The 18,678-nt window shown below is 42.9% G+C and overlaps 1 protein-coding gene and 1 pseudogene across 1 annotated transcript in view; both read right to left on the reverse strand.

Moving 5' to 3' along the window:
• Positions 1-2,136: 2,136 nt before the first annotated feature.
• The window catches only part of LOC136379563 (adhesion G protein-coupled receptor E2-like), a 54,820-nt gene continuing 38,278 nt past the window's right edge, over positions 2,137-18,678 (reverse strand). Inside the window, 9 exon segments of the mRNA XM_066346931.1 lie at positions 2,137-2,534; positions 2,620-2,788; positions 3,693-3,784; positions 4,047-4,113; positions 11,159-11,394; positions 11,668-11,865; positions 15,593-15,772; positions 15,943-16,163; positions 16,352-16,459. Coding sequence (XP_066203028.1) covers positions 2,442-2,534; positions 2,620-2,788; positions 3,693-3,784; positions 4,047-4,113; positions 11,159-11,394; positions 11,668-11,865; positions 15,593-15,772; positions 15,943-16,163; positions 16,352-16,459 — 1,364 coding nt within the window. The 3' untranslated portion in view covers positions 2,137-2,441.
• Positions 6,741-9,398, reverse strand: LOC136388981 (endosome-associated-trafficking regulator 1-like; annotated as a pseudogene).

An 18,678-nucleotide genomic window follows, 5' to 3' on the forward strand; every position in this document is an offset into this window, starting at 1 on the left:
TTGTTGGGAGGCACTGAGTGACTGAGATAGAGGTGGAGGAAGGATAGATAATGTGGCTGGGAGTGGAATGAGCATCTCTGCTGCCCATCAGTGAATCTTGCTTATTTAGTTAATTGTGCATGGCACACGGCAGGTGTTCAGTAAGAGTGCTGATGTGTAGATCTTACTGGACTGAAGGAGCAAGCTGCCAGCAGGTACACACTGCAAGAAAATGAACTCTGCTCTCAGGGAGATGAGCTAAGAAGAGAACTCTGAGCCTCAGTTGGGAGCACAGCACAGGCTGATGACTTGGTTGCAGCCATGTCAGATCCTGAACAGAAGACACAACCAAGTCGTGATTTGACTCCTGGCCCATGATAAACGTAAGATAATGCACGTATACTGTTTCAAGCTGCTAAGTTTCTGGAAATCTGTTGAACAGCAATGGAAAAGTAATTTATGTTACAAAAGTGCGTATGTTACAAGGTGCTCCATTTGATAATGGTTTATTAAACAATGTTTCTACTATAAATTTTAGTTTAATAAACTATTATGAATTAAAAAATGTTCCATAATATCAAAGACTGTTTCTCTCCTAACATTTGCAAAAGTTCATTAGTAGAAACTTTTCAAGCATGGCGGCTATAGGTAAGTCTTTTTTTTTTTTTTTTTTTTGTATTTTTCTGAAGCTGGAAACGGGGAGAGATAGTAAGACAGACTCCCGCATGCGCCCGACCGGGATCCACCCGGCACGCCCACCAGGGGCGAGGCTCTGCCCACCAGAGGGCGATGCTCTGCCCCTCCGGGGCATCGCTCTGCCGCGACCAGAGCCACTCTAGCGCCTGGGGCAGAGGCCAAGGAGCCATCCCCAGCTCCCGGGCCATCTTTGCTCCAATGGAGCCTTGGCTGCGGGAGGGGAAGAGAGAGACAGAGAGGAAGGAGGGGGGGGTGGAGAAGCAAATGGGCGCTTCTCCTATGTGCCCTGGCTGGGAATCGAACCCGGGTCCCCCGCACGCCAGGCCGACGCTCTACCGCTGAGTCAACCGGCCAGGGCCACTATAGGTAAGTCTTAATCATACTTGTTCCCAGTTAAAATTGATTTAATTTATATCCTTACATTTAAAAGATGCTATTCCAAAGGCAGACTGGGTAAGAAAGAGAGTTATTATAATACATGGGAAAATAAAAGAGATTTACAGTATAACCAATGAAAGTTTAGTTCTAATGCTAGTTTTCTAAGCTGACTGGACTTGTTTTGTTTTTGTTTTTAGACTTTATTCACTTAGAGAGAAGACATAAAGTGTGTGTGTGTGTGTGGGGAGAGAGAGAGAGAGAGAGAGAGAGAGAGAGAGAAATAAGGGAGAGAGGAGCAGGAAACATCAACTCCCATCTGTGCCTTGGCCAGGCAAGCCCAGGATTTCAAACCAGCGACCTCAACATTCCAGGTCGATACTTTATCCACTGAGCCACCTCAGGTCAAACCTCTAAGCTGACTGGATTTGTAAAACAGAAGTGAAAAGTGGATTATGAAATAAAAAGGGATTCTTTTCCAATACACACAATTGCAGAGGGAGATCTGGCAGGAGTCAGTGTAAAAGGATGCATTCTTTCATAAGCATTATTTAGTTTGTAATAATACTTAGGAAATTTAGAAACTTTTTAAAGGATAAGAATAGAAGAAGCAAGCCCTGGCTCAGTGGTAGAGCATCAGCCCAGCATGTGGATGTCCCGGGTTCAATTCCCTGTCAGGGCACACAGGAGAAGCAACAATCTGCTTCTCCACTCCCCCCCTTCTCTCTCTCTCTCTCTAGCAGCCATGGCTGGATTGATTTGAGCCATTGGCCCTGGGCACTGAGGATCCTCTGTGGAGCCTCTGCCTCAGGCACTAGAATAGCTCACTCAGTTGTGAGCATGGTCCCAGATGGGCAGAGCATCAGCTCCAGATGGAGGTTGCCAAGTGGATCCAGGTTGGGGTACAAGTATGAGTCTGTCTCTTTATCTCCCATCCTCTTGCTTGGAAAAAGAAGGGGGGAAAAAACGAATAGAAGAAACCAAAGAAGCTTTATTTCAATGTCTTTTATTTCTGTTTAGAAATACTATAGTAAATGAAAAAGAATTTCTTTTTATCATTAAAGAAAAGTTGCCATAGTACTAACAGGTATTGGGGACATTAAATAAAGTTAGAATATAGGGTTATACAAGGAGAAGAAAAATAAAGAGTGCTGATGTGTAAAAGTCAAGATAAACACAATTCCTCAGGAGTAGAACAAAAGACATGCTTTTTAGCTAAGACCATTGCTAATGGTTCAGGAGTCAAAAGTAAATCCAGTGGGAGCTGTCTTAGAGGATCGCCTACTACATATGCAGCTTGTCCAGTGTGATGGGCATGTCCTACTCAAATGGATCAGTTAGTGACGGGCTCTAGGACCAATGTGTGATCTTACCATGCTGGGCTTGGAAGATTAAGACATGGCCTTGCTGGAGAGGGTATAAGTCTCAGAGCTGGCTTTGGTTTTCTTGATCCCTTTCAACCATTTCCGGTACTGCTCCCGGACCTGCAGAGGCAAAGCACGATCTGAGTCAGCTCACTGCGAGGGCTGAGAATGGAAAGAGTCCTGGGTGGGAGCTGAGCAGTGGTACCTGCTGGCTGAGGAGACAGTACACCAGGAAGATGAAGACGCCTTGCAGGCTGTTGATGATGGTGAAGAGATAGGCCATGGCGTGGGCAGCAGGACCCACCTGCAGGATTCCCAGACACCACGTGCAGCCCAAGAGGAAGAGTTGAGCCATTGCTTTGAATGTCAGCATCCTGGGTAGGAGGAGAAGGGAGGCCCATGGTGCACCCAGAGCAACAGAATCAAGGTCATTCTCATCTCCACCCCATGGATATTCCTGCCTTCCTTTTGGTGATGAATTCTTAGATTGAGTGTGATCAGTGTTAACCTTCACTGTCAAAGATTCTCTACAATAGAAATGCCACTTGGGTCCTGGACAGCATTTTGATTGGATCAAGTAGGGTCATAACATTTCATAATGTAAGTTTCAAAATTGCATGATGCTCCATAGACATCCCTAATTTTATGTGACCCACCTTACTGCGGCTGCACTGTGCATCAGGCTCTGTGCTGGGGTCTGGGCAGTAAGAGTAACAGAGGCAAGATTTCTATTTTCATGACAGTCACAGGCTATTCAAAGGACTGGTACAACCAAATAATAGCATGCAAGATTTAGAAAGGATACTGACAGGGACATACAAGAAAGAGCATTAAATTTGCACAGGGGCTCCTGGAGCGAAGGACTACCCACATTCCATGGAATAGAATTTTTTCCAGAGATTGAAACAGACAGGGGTGAGAAGGAGCCTGAACCCAGGGTGGGTGTGCAGTGCAGGCTGCGTTGTGGGAGAAGTCACAGATTTTTCTAAGTGCGGACAGGACTGCTGACAAAAGTCCAGAGAACGTTTATCAACCAAAGTCAGTTCTTCCTGTTGCTGAGGGAGTGACGATCTGGGATTAGAGACAGAAGGTTGTGGCTAGGCGTCAGCCACACACCACAGAATCCGAGGTGACTGCCACAGAAGGACAGCTGCACCTCCTTCCTCTGGGGTCCCTCAGGAGACGCTGAGAAGGGACATCAGGTACTGCTGAGGCACATGATTTGCACCTGGGACCACACATGTGTCTCTGGGGTTGCCACGCTCTTCTCCATCTTACCTTGTATTCCGGAGGGTGGACAAATCACTGTTGAGGGAAGAGAGTTTGCTTCTCAAAATCCAGAGGGTCATCAGGAAGAAAGCTAGATTGACCTTTAGGAAACCATGAAAAGTTTAGTGAATAAAATTTTAACTTATCTCTCTTCTAGCCTGTCCAACAGCAATTCCACACTTAAGCAGTTTTCGTATTTAGTAACAGTGTTAGAATTTATAGTTTGAGGAGCAGTCTTACAACCCAAACCAAACCCATGGCAACGTAGAAACATTCCTGCCTGTGTCATTCCTCCCCAGTTATAATTCTGCTCGTCTAATGACCCCAGCTAAGTGTAAAGGATGCTCTGATGTCATCACTCACAAAGATGATGGCGCAGACTGGTCCAAGGAAGCCCCATGTAAATCCCTTTTCTGGGCGGAGCCAGCAGCTAAGCAAGAGAGAGAATTAAAAATGCATTGGTTTTTAGAAATATAGAACAGTTATGTAAAGTAATTAATTAATTCATAAACAAATATTGAGTGTCTCTTCTGTGACAAGCTCTGTGGTTGGCCCTGAGGATATAGTTGTGGAGAAAGTACATGTCTTGACTCTCACACACCTCACATCAGGTAGGAATCACACAATCAGACACACTGTGACAATAAAACAAAAATAGGAGACTAAGAGAGTGCTTTCCTGGATGTCATGCTTAGCTTTGGGTCTAGGAGAATAAGATGGTTTAGGAAGATTTCACAAGAAATTATACTTGAGCTGAGATTTGAGCAATGAGTGGAGGTTACTGCGATGTGTGGAAGCCCAGGAGAAGTCTGTACATGTGTTAACAGTTTATGAGAGCCCTGTGAATCTAACATGGTTTTAAGGGTCTTTCCTGCACTATTCAATTTATTAAATTTTTTATCTATTGCAAAGCTTATCTACTGAATTATTTTTTATTTTTAATGAATTTTAGAATTTCTTTAAGAAAGCCTTCAATTTGAACAGGAGAAAAAATTTATTGGATAAAAAAGAACATCTATAGAAAAAACAGCCAAAAAAGGCACTGATTGCATGTTGCACCTTTTTTATGTCAGAAAGAGGCTGGAAAGGCAGCCTGGGAGACCTGGTGCTAACTTGGGAAGGCTCTGCACATCCTCTGATCCCTGAATTCTAAACTTCATCATACAAAAAGGCCACTTGGACTGTGTATCAAAATTCTCCAGGCAAAAGCATTTTTTTTAAACCTGAAGACCCCCTACAGAGGTGGGTTTCCAGAGGGCTACAGTGTGGAATCAGTGCTGAGCTTGGTCCCTGTGTGAGGATAGCAATGTCCACCACGTGGGGTGTCCACACTCAGGTCACCAACTGCAGGAGCCGCCCCTGTGAAGGCTGAAGGAGTGAGCTGAGCCAGAGAGGCACTAAGTGATGGCAAAAAGGCATGAGTCTGTGTCCAAGGCAATGTTTTGAATTTTGGCTCATTTAGTGTTTTTCTTTACTTGGGAAATCAAGAATCATCATTGAACTTATCTTAGAATGAATGTTCTAGAATAAAAATGGATGCCATGCATCACAGGTCTGCTGTTTTCATGTTCAGTAACTTTAAAAAATCGGTGGTTTTTCAATTAAGTACATAGAAGAAGACATAGGTACTCAACTCATGGACCTGGGTTTTAAAGAGCATTTTATGAATTTGACTCCACAGGCAAGAGAAGTGAAGGCAAAAATTAATGAATGGGACTACATCAGACTAAGAAGTTTTTGCTCAGCAAGAGAAACTGATAACAAAATAAACAGAAAGCCAACTAAATGGGAAATGATATTTTCAAACAACTGCGCAGATAAGGGCCTAATATCCAAAATATACAAAGAACTCATAAAACTCAACAACAAACAAACAAACAATCCAATAAAAAAATGGGAAGAGGACATGAACAGACACTTCTCCCAGGAAGAAATACAAATGGCCAACAGATATATGAAAAGATGCTCATCTTCTTTAGCTATTAGAGAAATGCAAATCAAAACGGCAATGAGATACCACCTCACACCTGTTCGATTAGCTGTTATTAGCAAGACAGGTAATAGCAAATGTTGGAGAGGCTGTGGAGAAAAAGGAACCCTCATACACTGTTGGTGGGAATGTAAAGAGTACAACCATTATGGAAGAAAGTATGGTGGTTCCTCAAAAAACTGAAAATAGAACTACCTTATGACCCAGCAATCCCTCTACTGGGTATATATCCCAAAAACTCAGAAACATTGATACGTAAAGACACATGCAGCCCCATGTTTATTGCAGCATTGTTCACAGTGGCCAGGACATGGAAACAACCAAAAAGCCCATCAATAGATGACTGGATAAAGAAGATGTGGCCCATATACACTATGGAATACTACTTAGCCATAAGAAATGATGACATCGGAACATTTACAGCAAAATGGTGGGATCTTGATAACATGATACGAAGCGAAATAAGTAAATCAGAAAAAACCAGGAACTGTATTATTCCATACGTAGGTGGGACATAATAGTGAAACTAAGAGACATTGATAAGAGTGTGGTGGTTACGGGGGGGAGGGGGGAATGGGAGAGGGAAAGGGGGTGGGGAGGGGCACAAAGAAAACAAGATAGAAGGTGACAGAGGACAATCTGACTTTGGGTGGTGGGTATGCAACATAATTGAACGACAAGATAACCTGGACTTGTTATCTTTGAATATATGTATCCTGATTTATTGATGTCACCCATTAAAAAAATAAAATTATTAAAAAAAAAAATCGGTGGTTTTTATAGAATGTCTTTGAGTAGATCACAGAGTCTCTATAACAATAGGGAGTTTAGCAAGAAGGAAGGGCTACCTAGAAACCTCAGATGTGACCTTCACCCTCATTACAGAGCTGCAGTTGGCTAATAATACTATCCTAAGTCTATATTAGTATCTAGATACTATGATACTATGTTAGCATCTATGATAAATATTTTTACTGTGAAGACTGCATATTTAGAGACTCAATGGCATTTTAAATCCAGTAAGTAGTAATTTCAGGATGTAAACAGAGATGGGAGCTGGAAGCTTTTCAAGACCCATCTTCCTCTTTAATTTCAGAAATTCTGTCTATGGATTTAAGGATTTCAGCAAGCAACAAGGTTCAGCATTTCAGCTCCAGAAACCAGCTGTTTTATGAAGGCCTGCACGTAGTTCATGACCATGTGGAGGATCTCCAAGGCCACATAGTGTTTTGCTTGGCCGCCATCAGATGGCCGCCCTGGCCCAAATGCAGGGCCTGGTCTGGTGCTTGAAGTTGGAGACCTGTACCTGGAGGTCTTCTTTCGGTTTTATGACATGATTTTTCTGTCATTACAGCACGTTTGGTCATCAGCTCCAGGGTCTGCTCCACCTGCTGAACCATGGATTCCAGATCATGGTATCCTCACTCTCCTCCTTGATCACTATTGCTTCTAATTTCCGCTCAAGCATCCTCACCATTTCTTTTTGTGTCTCAGAGAATCCCGGAGCCTCACAGTCAGCTTTTTATTTTGTTTAGAGAGAGAGAGAGAGTGGTTCATTGATTGCTTCTCATACCTGCCTTGATGAGGGTGGAGGGTCCTCTAACTGAACCAGTGACCCCTTTCTCAAGCCAGCAACCTTGGGCTTTAAGCCAGCAACCTTTGGACTCAAGCTAGAGACCATGGGGTCATGTCTATAATCCTATGCTCAAGTCACCCCAGGATCACCTGCTCAAAGCCAGGAAGTTCTAGGCCTGGAACCTGGGTCCTCAGCGTCCAGGGTGAAGCTCTATCCACTGCGCCACTGCCTGGTCAGGCTAAATCAGCTTTTTCTTAGCTTCAAATTCTCACCTTTCAGTGCTTGGTAATTTATCTGCAGTGCCGCAGGTGTCTATCTCCCAGAAACTCTCTGTGGGCTGCAAAATCTGCTCTGCCCCGCCCCAGACCTAGGACAGTAGGAGTCACTCAGCTCCCACAGGGGCGGGGCCTCGGCCCACCAGCTCCAATGGGCTGGAGAAGAAGGAGCTGTATGGGTTGCAAAGCCATGCACTGGCTGTGACTCTGGAGGAGTGAGCGGGTCTGCTCCACAGCAGAGAGCAGATAGACCCTGTCCCACCTGACAGCATCCTGCTCCTCCTCCATGAGGTCTCTAGCTCCCGTGAGTCCGAACCCCACAGTTTGGGAGGTTGGAAAGTTGCAGTGGAGTCCCAGTGAGTGACTCTTGGCTTCCTTTGAATAAAGTCTGCTGTTAGCCGTGTCCTCTTTCAACAGGCTGACTCCTTTGAGTACAATAGAATGGATTTGCCATTCCGAGATCTGCAAGTTTACTATCTCCAAAATGTGTCTCCTGGGCTCCTACTAGACCTTGCTTAGGCACGTCTCCTTTCCGTAGACCAGATCTGGGTCTCCCGTGAAAGCCAGCACCGGATTGGGGACATAGTCCATGAACGTGAGCCAAATGCCGAAGAAGAGGGAGTCCGGGTCCCTGCCACCGGGAGCAATCCCAGCTTAGCTGGGGAGACAAGACAGGTGCTCACAGAACACAGCAGCTGAAGTAACAGTGACAGCGGCTCCTCCCGTGCCACCATGAAGCAGCTCTGCGCCCTCCTGGACGAGACTGAGGCTCACGTCTCCTGCGGTCCTCACCTGGGTCCGCCGGACTGCCGCTCCCTATCTGGAATGACGAAGCGCGGGTCCTCCTTTACCTGGCAGCTGAGGCTCCTTGGCCCTGGCTTTGCCCCAGTCTCCTGCCACCCAGCCCTGAATTTTTTAAAATTATGGCTTTCTTTTTGGAGATGTATTTCACATACCATGAAATTTACCCATTTCAACTGTTCAGTTCAGTGACCTTTCAGATATTCACAGAGTTGTGCAATCATCACCACTATCTGACTGTAGAGCATTTTCAGCTCCCCAAAAGAATCTCATTCACATTAGCGGTCACTCCTTGTTTCTGCTTCCACACACCCCACCACCCACCCTAGCACCAGGGTACCATTAATCTCCTTTCAGTCTCTGCGGATTTGCCTATTCTGGACATACATGGAATCATACAATATGTGACTCTGTCACCAAGCATATTGTTTGTCAGTCAAGGTCCATCCATGTTACAGCATGTTTTTATGACTGAATAATCTTTTATTTCAATTAATTAATTAATTAATTAGCTAATTAATTAATATGACAGGAGGGGAGATAGAGAGACAGACTGGGATCCACCAGGCAACCACCATCTGTAGTGGAATTTCCAACCCAGCTATCCACAGCACCCCGGGGCCACACTGAGACCAACCAAGCCACTGGCTGTGGGAGAGGAAGAGAAAGAGAATGGGGAGAAGGAGTGGAAGAGAAGCGGACAGTAGCTTCTCATGTGTGCTCTGACTGAGGATGGAACCCTGGAGGACTGCACACTGGGCCATGGCTCTACCCACTGAGCAACCATACACGGCCTTTTATTCCTTTTAAATGGCTACATAATATTTTATTGTATAGATATGCCATTTCATTTATCCATTCATCTGCTGATGGACATGTAAGCTGTTTCTAATATTTGGCTATTTTGAATAATGCTGCTATGAGCATTCATGAACAAGTTTTTGTGGGAACATATGTTTCCATTTGTTCTGGACCTATACCTTGGAGTGGAACTTCTGGGTCGTGTGGTAGCTATCTATGGTCATCTGAGAAACAGTCAAACCATTTTCCAAAGTGGTTGAACAATTTTGCATTCCAACCAGCAATGTATAAGGGTTTGAATTTTTCGGCTACAGGAGGAGAGAAGAGAGAGAGAGAGAGAGAAGCAAGAGAGGGAGGGGCGGAAAAGCAGATAGGTGCTTCTCCTGTGTGCCCTGACCAGGAATCGGACCTGGGACTTCTACACACCGGGCCAACGTTCTACCACTGAGCCAACCAGCCAGGGCCTGTGTTTTTATTTTAACCATTTAACCTAATTGCTGTGAAGTGACATTCCATTTTGATGTTTTTGATTTTCATTTTCCTAATGACTAATGATATTGAGCATCTTTTCATGCACATATTGGTCATTTACATTTCTTGGGAGAAATGTCCATTCAAATGTTTTGTCCATTTTAAAACTAGGTTGTCTCTTATTGTTGAGTTATTCCATTTAATTTAAACAGCAGTGCAAAACAGGAGTTCTCATATGATTACAGGTTGGTAATTGAAGCATAAAGGGGTTAAATCTATTGCTAAAGGTTCTACTGGTAAAGTGACCGAATTCACTCTTGATCCCACATTAGGGTGCCGTACAGAGTGAGGCAGGCAGGATGTTTCAGGACAATGAAATAAACACTGAGAAGAATGTAAACAAGAAAGAAGGAAAGCATCCAAGAAGGACCCCTGGGAAGAGCTGAGTTGATGCAGGTGGACATCGATTTAGCAGCCTGCTGTGGTTAAGAGCACATGCTCTGGGAGACAGCCTTCCTGACTGGAGAAGTGAAGACTTGCTCTCCTTCAAAAACAACAAAAATGTAAGCAAAACAACCATTTCAAAGCTCAGGCAACTCCCCAAAGTCACAGAAGAAATGAAAAATAGTCTGTCCAAGAGAACCTCGATAAGACTGGTGAGGAAGGACTCTGCGATGTTTTAAAACTGAAGTATTTTCAGTCTTTCTCTCCCTAGTTTAGTCATGAGGCAGCCAAGAGCTGATAGCACTGCAGACAACAGAGAGGTCTGACTGCACCTGGAGCTCCGTTAAAAGCATCATCATCATCCTCAGAGCACAGTCAGTATTTCTTCCTGACCCTTTAGCTCCCTAGGAGCCCTTCCTTTTATTCTCTGGCACAGAGTAGCACCAAGTAAATCTCAACTATGATACAGTCCATTCTTTAGATTATTTTAATCAGCTCTACTTTTCCAAATAAAAAATCAGAACATACTATATAATTTGGATAAGGAGGTAGATTTATAATGATGCCCTAAGCACTTTTTAAAATTACCCTCTATTGGCCCTGGCTAGTTGGCTTGGTGGATAGAACGTTGGCCCAGTGTGCGGACGTCCAAGGTTCGATCCCCAGTCTAGGGCACATGTGAGAAGTAGCCATCTGCTTCTCTGTCCCTCCCTTTCCCCCTTCTCTCTCTCTTCCCCTCTCTCAGCTAGTGGCTCGACTGGTTCCAGTGTCAGCCCTGGGCACTGAGAATAGCTTGGTTGATTTGTGCATCGGCCCCAGATGTAGTTGCCAGGTGAATGCCAGTCAGAGTGCATGTGGGAGTTGATCTCTCTATGTCCCCTCCTCTTACTTAAAACAAACAAACAAACAAATAAATAATAAATAAAATTATACCTCTGCTACTTCAATGAGAGATTTAAAGACATTCTCCTTAATTATTATAAATACCACCAGAAAGATACCCTAAGGATGATCCTTATTGTGTCTATTAATATGATCATGCATAATCAAAATGCATCATTGATCCTACAAATGCCATGGCCATGGTGGAGAAGATATAGTGGGAATTTTCCCTTACTGGGCAGGTGTTCCATAAAGGTGAGGTCTGGATGCTGCAGAAATGGCCACAATCACAGCCGGGACTCCATAGCCCACATGGAACATGACCTTCCTCGTGAAGCTGCTGACACTGGAGTAGTTGACCACAGTCAGGTTGCGTGCAGTGAGGAAGAGGTGCAGTCCCTCCAGCAGCATCCAGGTGAAGGAGGCCAGGTAGAGATAGTGTAAGGCACCCGCGATGATGGCACACAGCACCTGGGGAGAAGCAAGAGTCACCAGGTAGAATACTTAGGGTGGAGTGTGACCTGAGGACCTCTCCTTTTTACTGCCATTGAGTTCAGAGCACCTGGTGTTAGCACAAGGTCATCAAAAGTAAAGGTGCTTGATAATCAATGTCAGCACTGCCCCTATGACTTCTCCCAGAAACTATTTTATTAAGAAACTATTTTATTAAGTTTATGTAGCATGGCCCCATAAACTCCACATCTCCTGGAAAGGTCAGAGGGTCCTTTGAGACAGTGTCAGTACCTTGCGCTCAGTTCTGTCAATGGCTGTGAGGAAGAGCAGGTGGGCCAGGAAGAGGCAGACTGAGAGGTGCAGGTGGAGGGAGGTGCTGGTGTTCTGGATGGCTTTGCACAGCAGGAAGGTGAGGGCCGCCAGGAGGAGGCACAGCAGGGAGAGGCTCAGCCCCACGTAGGTGATCACAGCCAGTACAGGATCCTCCTCCTGGGATCCGGCAAAGAGGAGATATCACTTTCCTGGGCTGGGTTAATGACCCTACACTATTAGTAATTGTATGTAACAAAATTAGTAATTGAGGAGCCACATAATTTGGATGTTTATGGCTAATGTTAAAATTTTGGGGGGTTTGGAACTGATTAATTCAGACCCTGGAAGAATTGAGGGATAGAGTGATCTTACTCAAGACAAAGTCCTGGAAGTCATAATGTTTTTATTCCTTTACACTCTTGGGCATGACTGAGCTTATATGTCACCACTGAGGTTGACCACCACCCACCATCTCCATTACATGATGCTGTGTGACAGAGTCTGTACCTGGAGACCTGATGTCCAGCGGTCAACTGCCCACCCCAGACTCACTCACCTCATTCCTCCATCACCTGCTTTTTACAGATTTAGACCCATCTTTAAAGAGGAAAAGTACTATGCTCTGATGATGGTGATAGCTTAAATATTCACATTTCCTGCCTTTTTTTTTCCTGAGAGAGAGAGCAAGGGAGAGAGATGAGAAGCATCAACTAGTTGTTGCATTACTTTAGTTGTTCATTGATTGCTTCTCATACGTGCCTTGACGGAGCGGCTCCAGCTGAGCCAGTGACCCCTTGCTCAAGCCAACAATGTCTATGATCCCATGCTCAAGCTGGCAACACCACATGAAAGCCTGATGAGCCCACATTCAAGCCGGATGAGCCCGAACTCAAGCCAGTGACCTCTGGGTTTCGAACCTGGATCCTCAGCATCCCAGGTCGATGTTCCATCCATTGTGCCACCAGGGTCTGGCTCCTGCCTCTTTTTTAAAGATTAAAATGTATTTTTCCATCTATTTTTGTGAATCAACTTGAATTCATGAGAAGAAGGAAAAAAAAACACCCAACAATTTTAGTCTAAGTAGGTGAGATAGCGAGAGGGACAGAGAGAAAGAAAAACAGAAATGTGAAAATGACAAAGAAGATACTCTGAGTCGGTGCATCTGGATAAAGAACAATATGGTGCTATTTGTGATTTTTTTATTGTTGCAACAAATCTGTAAAACTGAAATTGTTTCTTAAGAAATGTCTACAAATAAATAGCAAGCCCTCCAGGTGATTGGGATGCCTATTAATTTAAGAATCTTTGATATAATGAGATAAAACTAATTCCTCTACCACACAAAGAGCTCCCCCATCCATAAGAAATGTATCAACAGGGCAATAGAAAAGGAACCAAGATGTGAACAACTTGTTTCCAGAGACAGGAATAAATGAAGATGTTCCATTTTACTCACAATTTAAAAAATGCAACAATTTCCCTAGATGTTATATTTAACTCTCAGATAGATAAAAATCCAAAACTTTGACACTGACTTTGTGATGAGGGCATGACGAATCATATACCTTCACACAACGCTGGTGTGACCTATATATGCTGAAATATAGAAATATCTACCAACACACAATTGTGAATTTGACCCTGTATATATCCTAACTAGATACTCAAACAGAAAACTAATGCAGTGTATTAGAATCACCACAACTGAATTTGTATTAGGAAATGATCATGAAACAAAATGCCCACTATGAGAGGAATTAATAGGTAATTTATGGCACATTCACACAATGAAATGCAGTGGCAATAAAAATAATGGAGTGTCTCTTTGTAGACTGGAATAGAATAACCTCTTAGAATAAAAACATAATGGCACAACAGTGAACAATGCCACTATGTGAATGAAAAAAGAGGGACCAAGAACAAATGCATGCATTACTGTTATATGTATAAAATAACCAAAGTGCAGGAGAAATTACCAACTTTGGTTGTCTGAAGCAGGAGGCACTAAGTGTCTGGGGTTAGAGATGAGATGGGGAATTATCAGTGTTTCTCTTAATCTGTTTGAATTTGAAACACAAATTTTATGTCTTCAGTAAGTATAATACTATATGTAAATAAAAGCATGAATATTGTGTTACTAGTGATGTGGCAGGAAAAACAAGGCCTTGAAGTGTTGTCAGACTCTTAGGGCTTCTGACCATTGGCTACAATCCTTTCCAATCTTATTTTCATGTGGGTGCTCACAGGAAACACTCCTCACGTGAGGTCAGCTGAGTGAGTCTCTGGTTTGATGAACCAGAGAGTAACAGCTCACCTGGCTGGGGAAGGAGCAAACATGGCTCCTGACCCACCTGTACTCACTGCTCCCCAGCCCCCTCTGACCTCTGCCATCAGCAAATCTTCTTTTTTTTGGCACTCCCTCAGAAGCACTGTCTTAACCCTCATGGTGAGCAGAATTCTAATTTGGCAATCATATCCTTACCTGCTGGTGTACACACATATTTTTCCAGGCTTTTCATCACATGCCAATCTACGTGTGGCAGTAAAGGAGTTTTGCAGATGGAATTCTAGTCTTATATCAATTGATTTTAAGAGAGGAAATTTATCTTGCTTTGGCCTGACCTAATCAAGTAACCCTTTAAAGAACTGGGTTTTCCTTGGAGAAAATTTTGATGTGAGGGAGTTTTCCCTCCTGGCCTCCAGATAAGAGCACAGATACATGGCGAGAGGATCACCTGTGAAGGAATGCAGGTATACCATAGCTGCTGAATGTGACCCCTGCTGCCAGCTAGCAAGAAAGCAAGACCTCAGTCCTACAACCACAAAGAACTGAATTTTGCCAGCAATCAGTGTAATGCCAGTGGCCGAGGCCAGGCAGGTCCCCATTGGATTTGGGCAGATAGTAGAGAAACTGCAGAGCTGGAAAGCATTGGGCCATACCATTTAATAAAGTCTCACAATGGTGGGCAAGCACACAGACAGGGAAAACTGCTTCTCAGGTAAAGAAACAGACAAACACACAGGCAGGCAATGCACCATCCGCAATCCCCCTGAGCACAAGCACCCATAGCCTTTGCACACGTGCCTCTGCCAGGTGCTCACGCGCTAATCAAGCAAAGTGCTTGCAGCTGGTACACCAACGAGCAAGCCTAACACAGCTGCCCACATTCCACCCCTTTAGGGTTGCTTGCCTCACAATAGGTACAATATATAACCAAAAATGACAATTACAAAGGTGCCCTTCACAATGTCTCCCTGAGCATTCTGCCCAGGGAGTCAACTGGAGGCCCACCTCTAGCCCCCTACCCCATGGTAGGTGGGAGGGCCTGTATAGTCCAGGGCTGTGTCCTTTGAAAAAAGTGACCTTGGTGCATCTCTGTAACTGAGTGAGAGCAGCTTCTCAGTGTAGGAAGGTCTCCACAGGTACTGTGCCCCCCTCTCATCAGAGTCTATCATAGTTGCAGTCCAAGAGTCAGTCCACGATAGACAGCCCAGCTGTCTGTGCAAATCACCAAGGTGAAGGTCCATTACAGGCAACTAGCCATATAGTTCTTAATAACAGACTTCAGCACCTTTCCATAAGTGCTCTGTTTGCTGCCACAAGCCCCATCCAAACCCCTCAGCAAGCTCACAGAGCCTGGCGGGGTCAAATACATTTGAGGCCAGTGAGCAAGCCTAACACAGCTGTCCCACAATCAGGGAACTTAGAGGAGGACAGCAATCCTCAGATGAGAGGCTTGTAAGACTTGTAAAACTCACCAGACAACCCAGCTACACCATGTTTGTTTGTTGGCCCAAAGAAATTATGAGATAATAAATTTATGTTTTTCTAAAGTATGGGAATGCATGAAAACTTATTACCTAGCAATGGACATTGAACAACGTCCCTTCTCAAAGCTCTCACCTGCACGTCATAGTGGGCCATGAGGACAGCAAAACTGCTGAGGTGGGTGCATCGGCAGGTGGTGCTGCTGTTTCTGGTGTCCACCATCCAGCAACCTTTGGTGGCCCAGTGACCACATCCATTCTGGCCATGCTCCCAGAAGGCACAGAACACCTTCTGTCTTGGCCCAGGGGTTGCTGACTATAAGAACAGGACAGAGATGTGGTCTAGTGCTCAGAAATCCCAACCCAAATCTGGCCCATGAAGGGCTTTCCTGGGGAGATGATGCATGGGGAACCCCCTTAACCCCAAGCATGTGCCCAGTATTCTGGCCTTTTCCATACCCACAGCCTCATTCCACCAGGACTCACATGCTTGAAAACAAAGGTGACTGGAGAGCTGAGGTTCTGGGTATTCTTGTTGCTCACAAAGGCAGAGATGACATCTGAGAGCAGGATGGAGGAGACTTCTTGCAACAAAACTTTTTGTGTCGCATGCAGAACTGCCTGTTCTTCAGCGTCCAGGACCATCGGGGCCTCAGACAGCAACTTGCTCATCCCTGGAGACGAGACAAGGCCCACGACAGAAGGGCCTGCAGGATAAGGCCAAGGTTGACATCTTGATGTGCCCAGTAGGCCCCCTTCCTCCTGGGATGCATTCTCTCCTTTGACCCACCATAGCCCATACTTTCCTTTAATATTAATTCTCTATTTGTCACATCCTTGGGTATCTTGTCCCACTGTGAGGCCTCCGTGACCTTCTCCCCATCTCAGTCATTACCTGAGTCACCAGATTCCTGCTCTGTTTCCCAGGTCAGCAGCATCTTTGCTTGATTTTTACCCAGCTTGACATTCCTTTGTCTTTGCTGATTCACCTCCAGGGACAGTTCTATGAGTTGTGAGAGTTACAAAAGTGAATTAGGTTAGTAACTGTGACAGCAGTTGTTGCTTTAATACTATTTTTATGTATATATATATATATGTGTTTTATATATATAGTTATACTATATATCAAATATTAACTATGATATTATTATATGTGTACCAAATGATGCCATTTATATATAATCATAAGACACATATTTGATATAGGTATATATCATCTGATTTATAAAGGATTATAAGAGAAACTATTCAACAACAAATTATATAACATGAATGAAATGGACAAATTTCTATAGACCCACAAATGAAAAAAGTAACTGAAGAAGAAACCAAGTCTGAACAGACCTATCACAAGCAAGAAGATTGAATTCATAATCAAAATTTCCCAAAATAAAGAGTCCATAACTAAATTCTACTATTTAAGAAAGAATTAACATAATTTTTTGTAAACTCCTAAAAAAAAAAAAAAAGAATGAAAATGAATACTACCTAAATATAATTCTACAAGGCCACAATTATTCTGAAAACCAAATCAGAGAAAGATATCAAAAGAAAAAATTAGAATCCAGTAACACTTATAAACTTAATGCAAAAATCTTCACCACAATATTATCCAAGGAGGATTTTTCTACAGAAAACTACAAAATATTGTTAAAAAAAAATTTAAAACTCTAAATAAATCTAAAGACATCTTGTGGTTATGAATGAGAAGGCTTAATATTTTAAATATGACATATTCCCAAAAGTGATCTACAGAGTTAATGTAATATTAACAGCATCCTGACAGCATATTTATTTTTTTGCAAAAATGGAAAAACTCAACCTAAAATTCACATCGTTTTGCAAGAGGCACAAACAACAACAACAAAAAACTAAATAAAATAAATTTTATCAAAATTTAAAGCATATGTATTTATTTATTTTGTGTGTTTTAATATTTTATTTTTAAGAATTTAGAAAATTAAATTTAACAGGGTGACATTGGTCAATAAGAGTACATAGGTTTCAGGTAAACATTTCTATAGCATTTGAACTGTTGATTATGTTATATACCCATCACCCAAAGTCAAATAATTTTTTGTCACCTTATATTTGTCCCTCTTTACATGTTTCCCTCCACACCCTCCCCAATCACCCTCCTCCACATCTCCCTCCCCCTGGTAACCACTTCACTTTTATCTATGTCCATCAATCTCAGTTTTATATCCCACCTATGTGTTATTATATGTGTATCATATAGTTCTTAACTTTTTCTAATTTACTTATTTCACTTAGTATAATGTTCTCAAGGTCCATCGATATTGTCATAAATGGCACTATGTCATCATTTCCTACATCTGAGTAGTATTCCATTGTGTGTATGTACCACATCTTTATCCAATCCTCTGTCGAGAAACACTTTAGTTGTTTACACATCTTGGCCACTGTGAATAATGCTGTGATGAACATGAGGTGCATGTGTCATTATGTATCAATGTTTTTGAGTGTTTGAAGTAGATACCCAGTAGAAAGAGGGATTGCTGGGTCATATGGTAGTTCTAGTCTTAATTTTTTGAGAAACCATCATACTTTCTTCCATAATATTTGTACTAATTTGCATTTCCACCAGCAGTGAATGAGGGTTTCTTTTTCTCCACAGCCACTCCAACACTTGTTATTACCTGTCTTCTCTTCTTGCATTTGAGGCTCTAACTCTTTCCAAAGGCTTGGGAAAGTCTCATCAATTATTTGTTTGAATAGGCTCTCCATTCCCTTCTATTCCTCTTCTTCTTCTGATAGACCAATTATTCTTATATTGTTTTCACTGATGGAGTCAGACAATTCTTGTAGAGTTCTCTCAGTTTTTTTAATTCATGAGTCTCTCTCCTGTTCTCTCTGTAGCATCTCTTGTTGCCTGTCTTCAATGTCACTGATTCTTTCCTCTATCTGGCTTATTCTCTTAACTAAACTTGCTACCTCAGTCTTCAATTCATGTATTGACTTCTTCATCTCTGTTTATAAAGTTTCAATTTCTTGGTGAGGTAATTGTTTTGTTCATTAATTTGTTTTCTGAGCTCATTAAGTTGCTTATTGATGTGTTCTTGCATCTTGTTGAGTCTTTTTAGAACTTTAATTTTTTTTTGGCCTTTCTTTATTAATTTAATGGGGTGACATTGATAAATCAGGGTACATATGTTCAGACAAAATATCTCCAGATTATTTTGACATATGATTGTTTCATAC

Source organism: Saccopteryx leptura, chromosome 1 (assembly GCF_036850995.1).
Source record: "Saccopteryx leptura isolate mSacLep1 chromosome 1, mSacLep1_pri_phased_curated, whole genome shotgun sequence".
In the NCBI taxonomy this organism is placed as follows: Eukaryota; Metazoa; Chordata; class Mammalia; order Chiroptera; family Emballonuridae; genus Saccopteryx; species Saccopteryx leptura.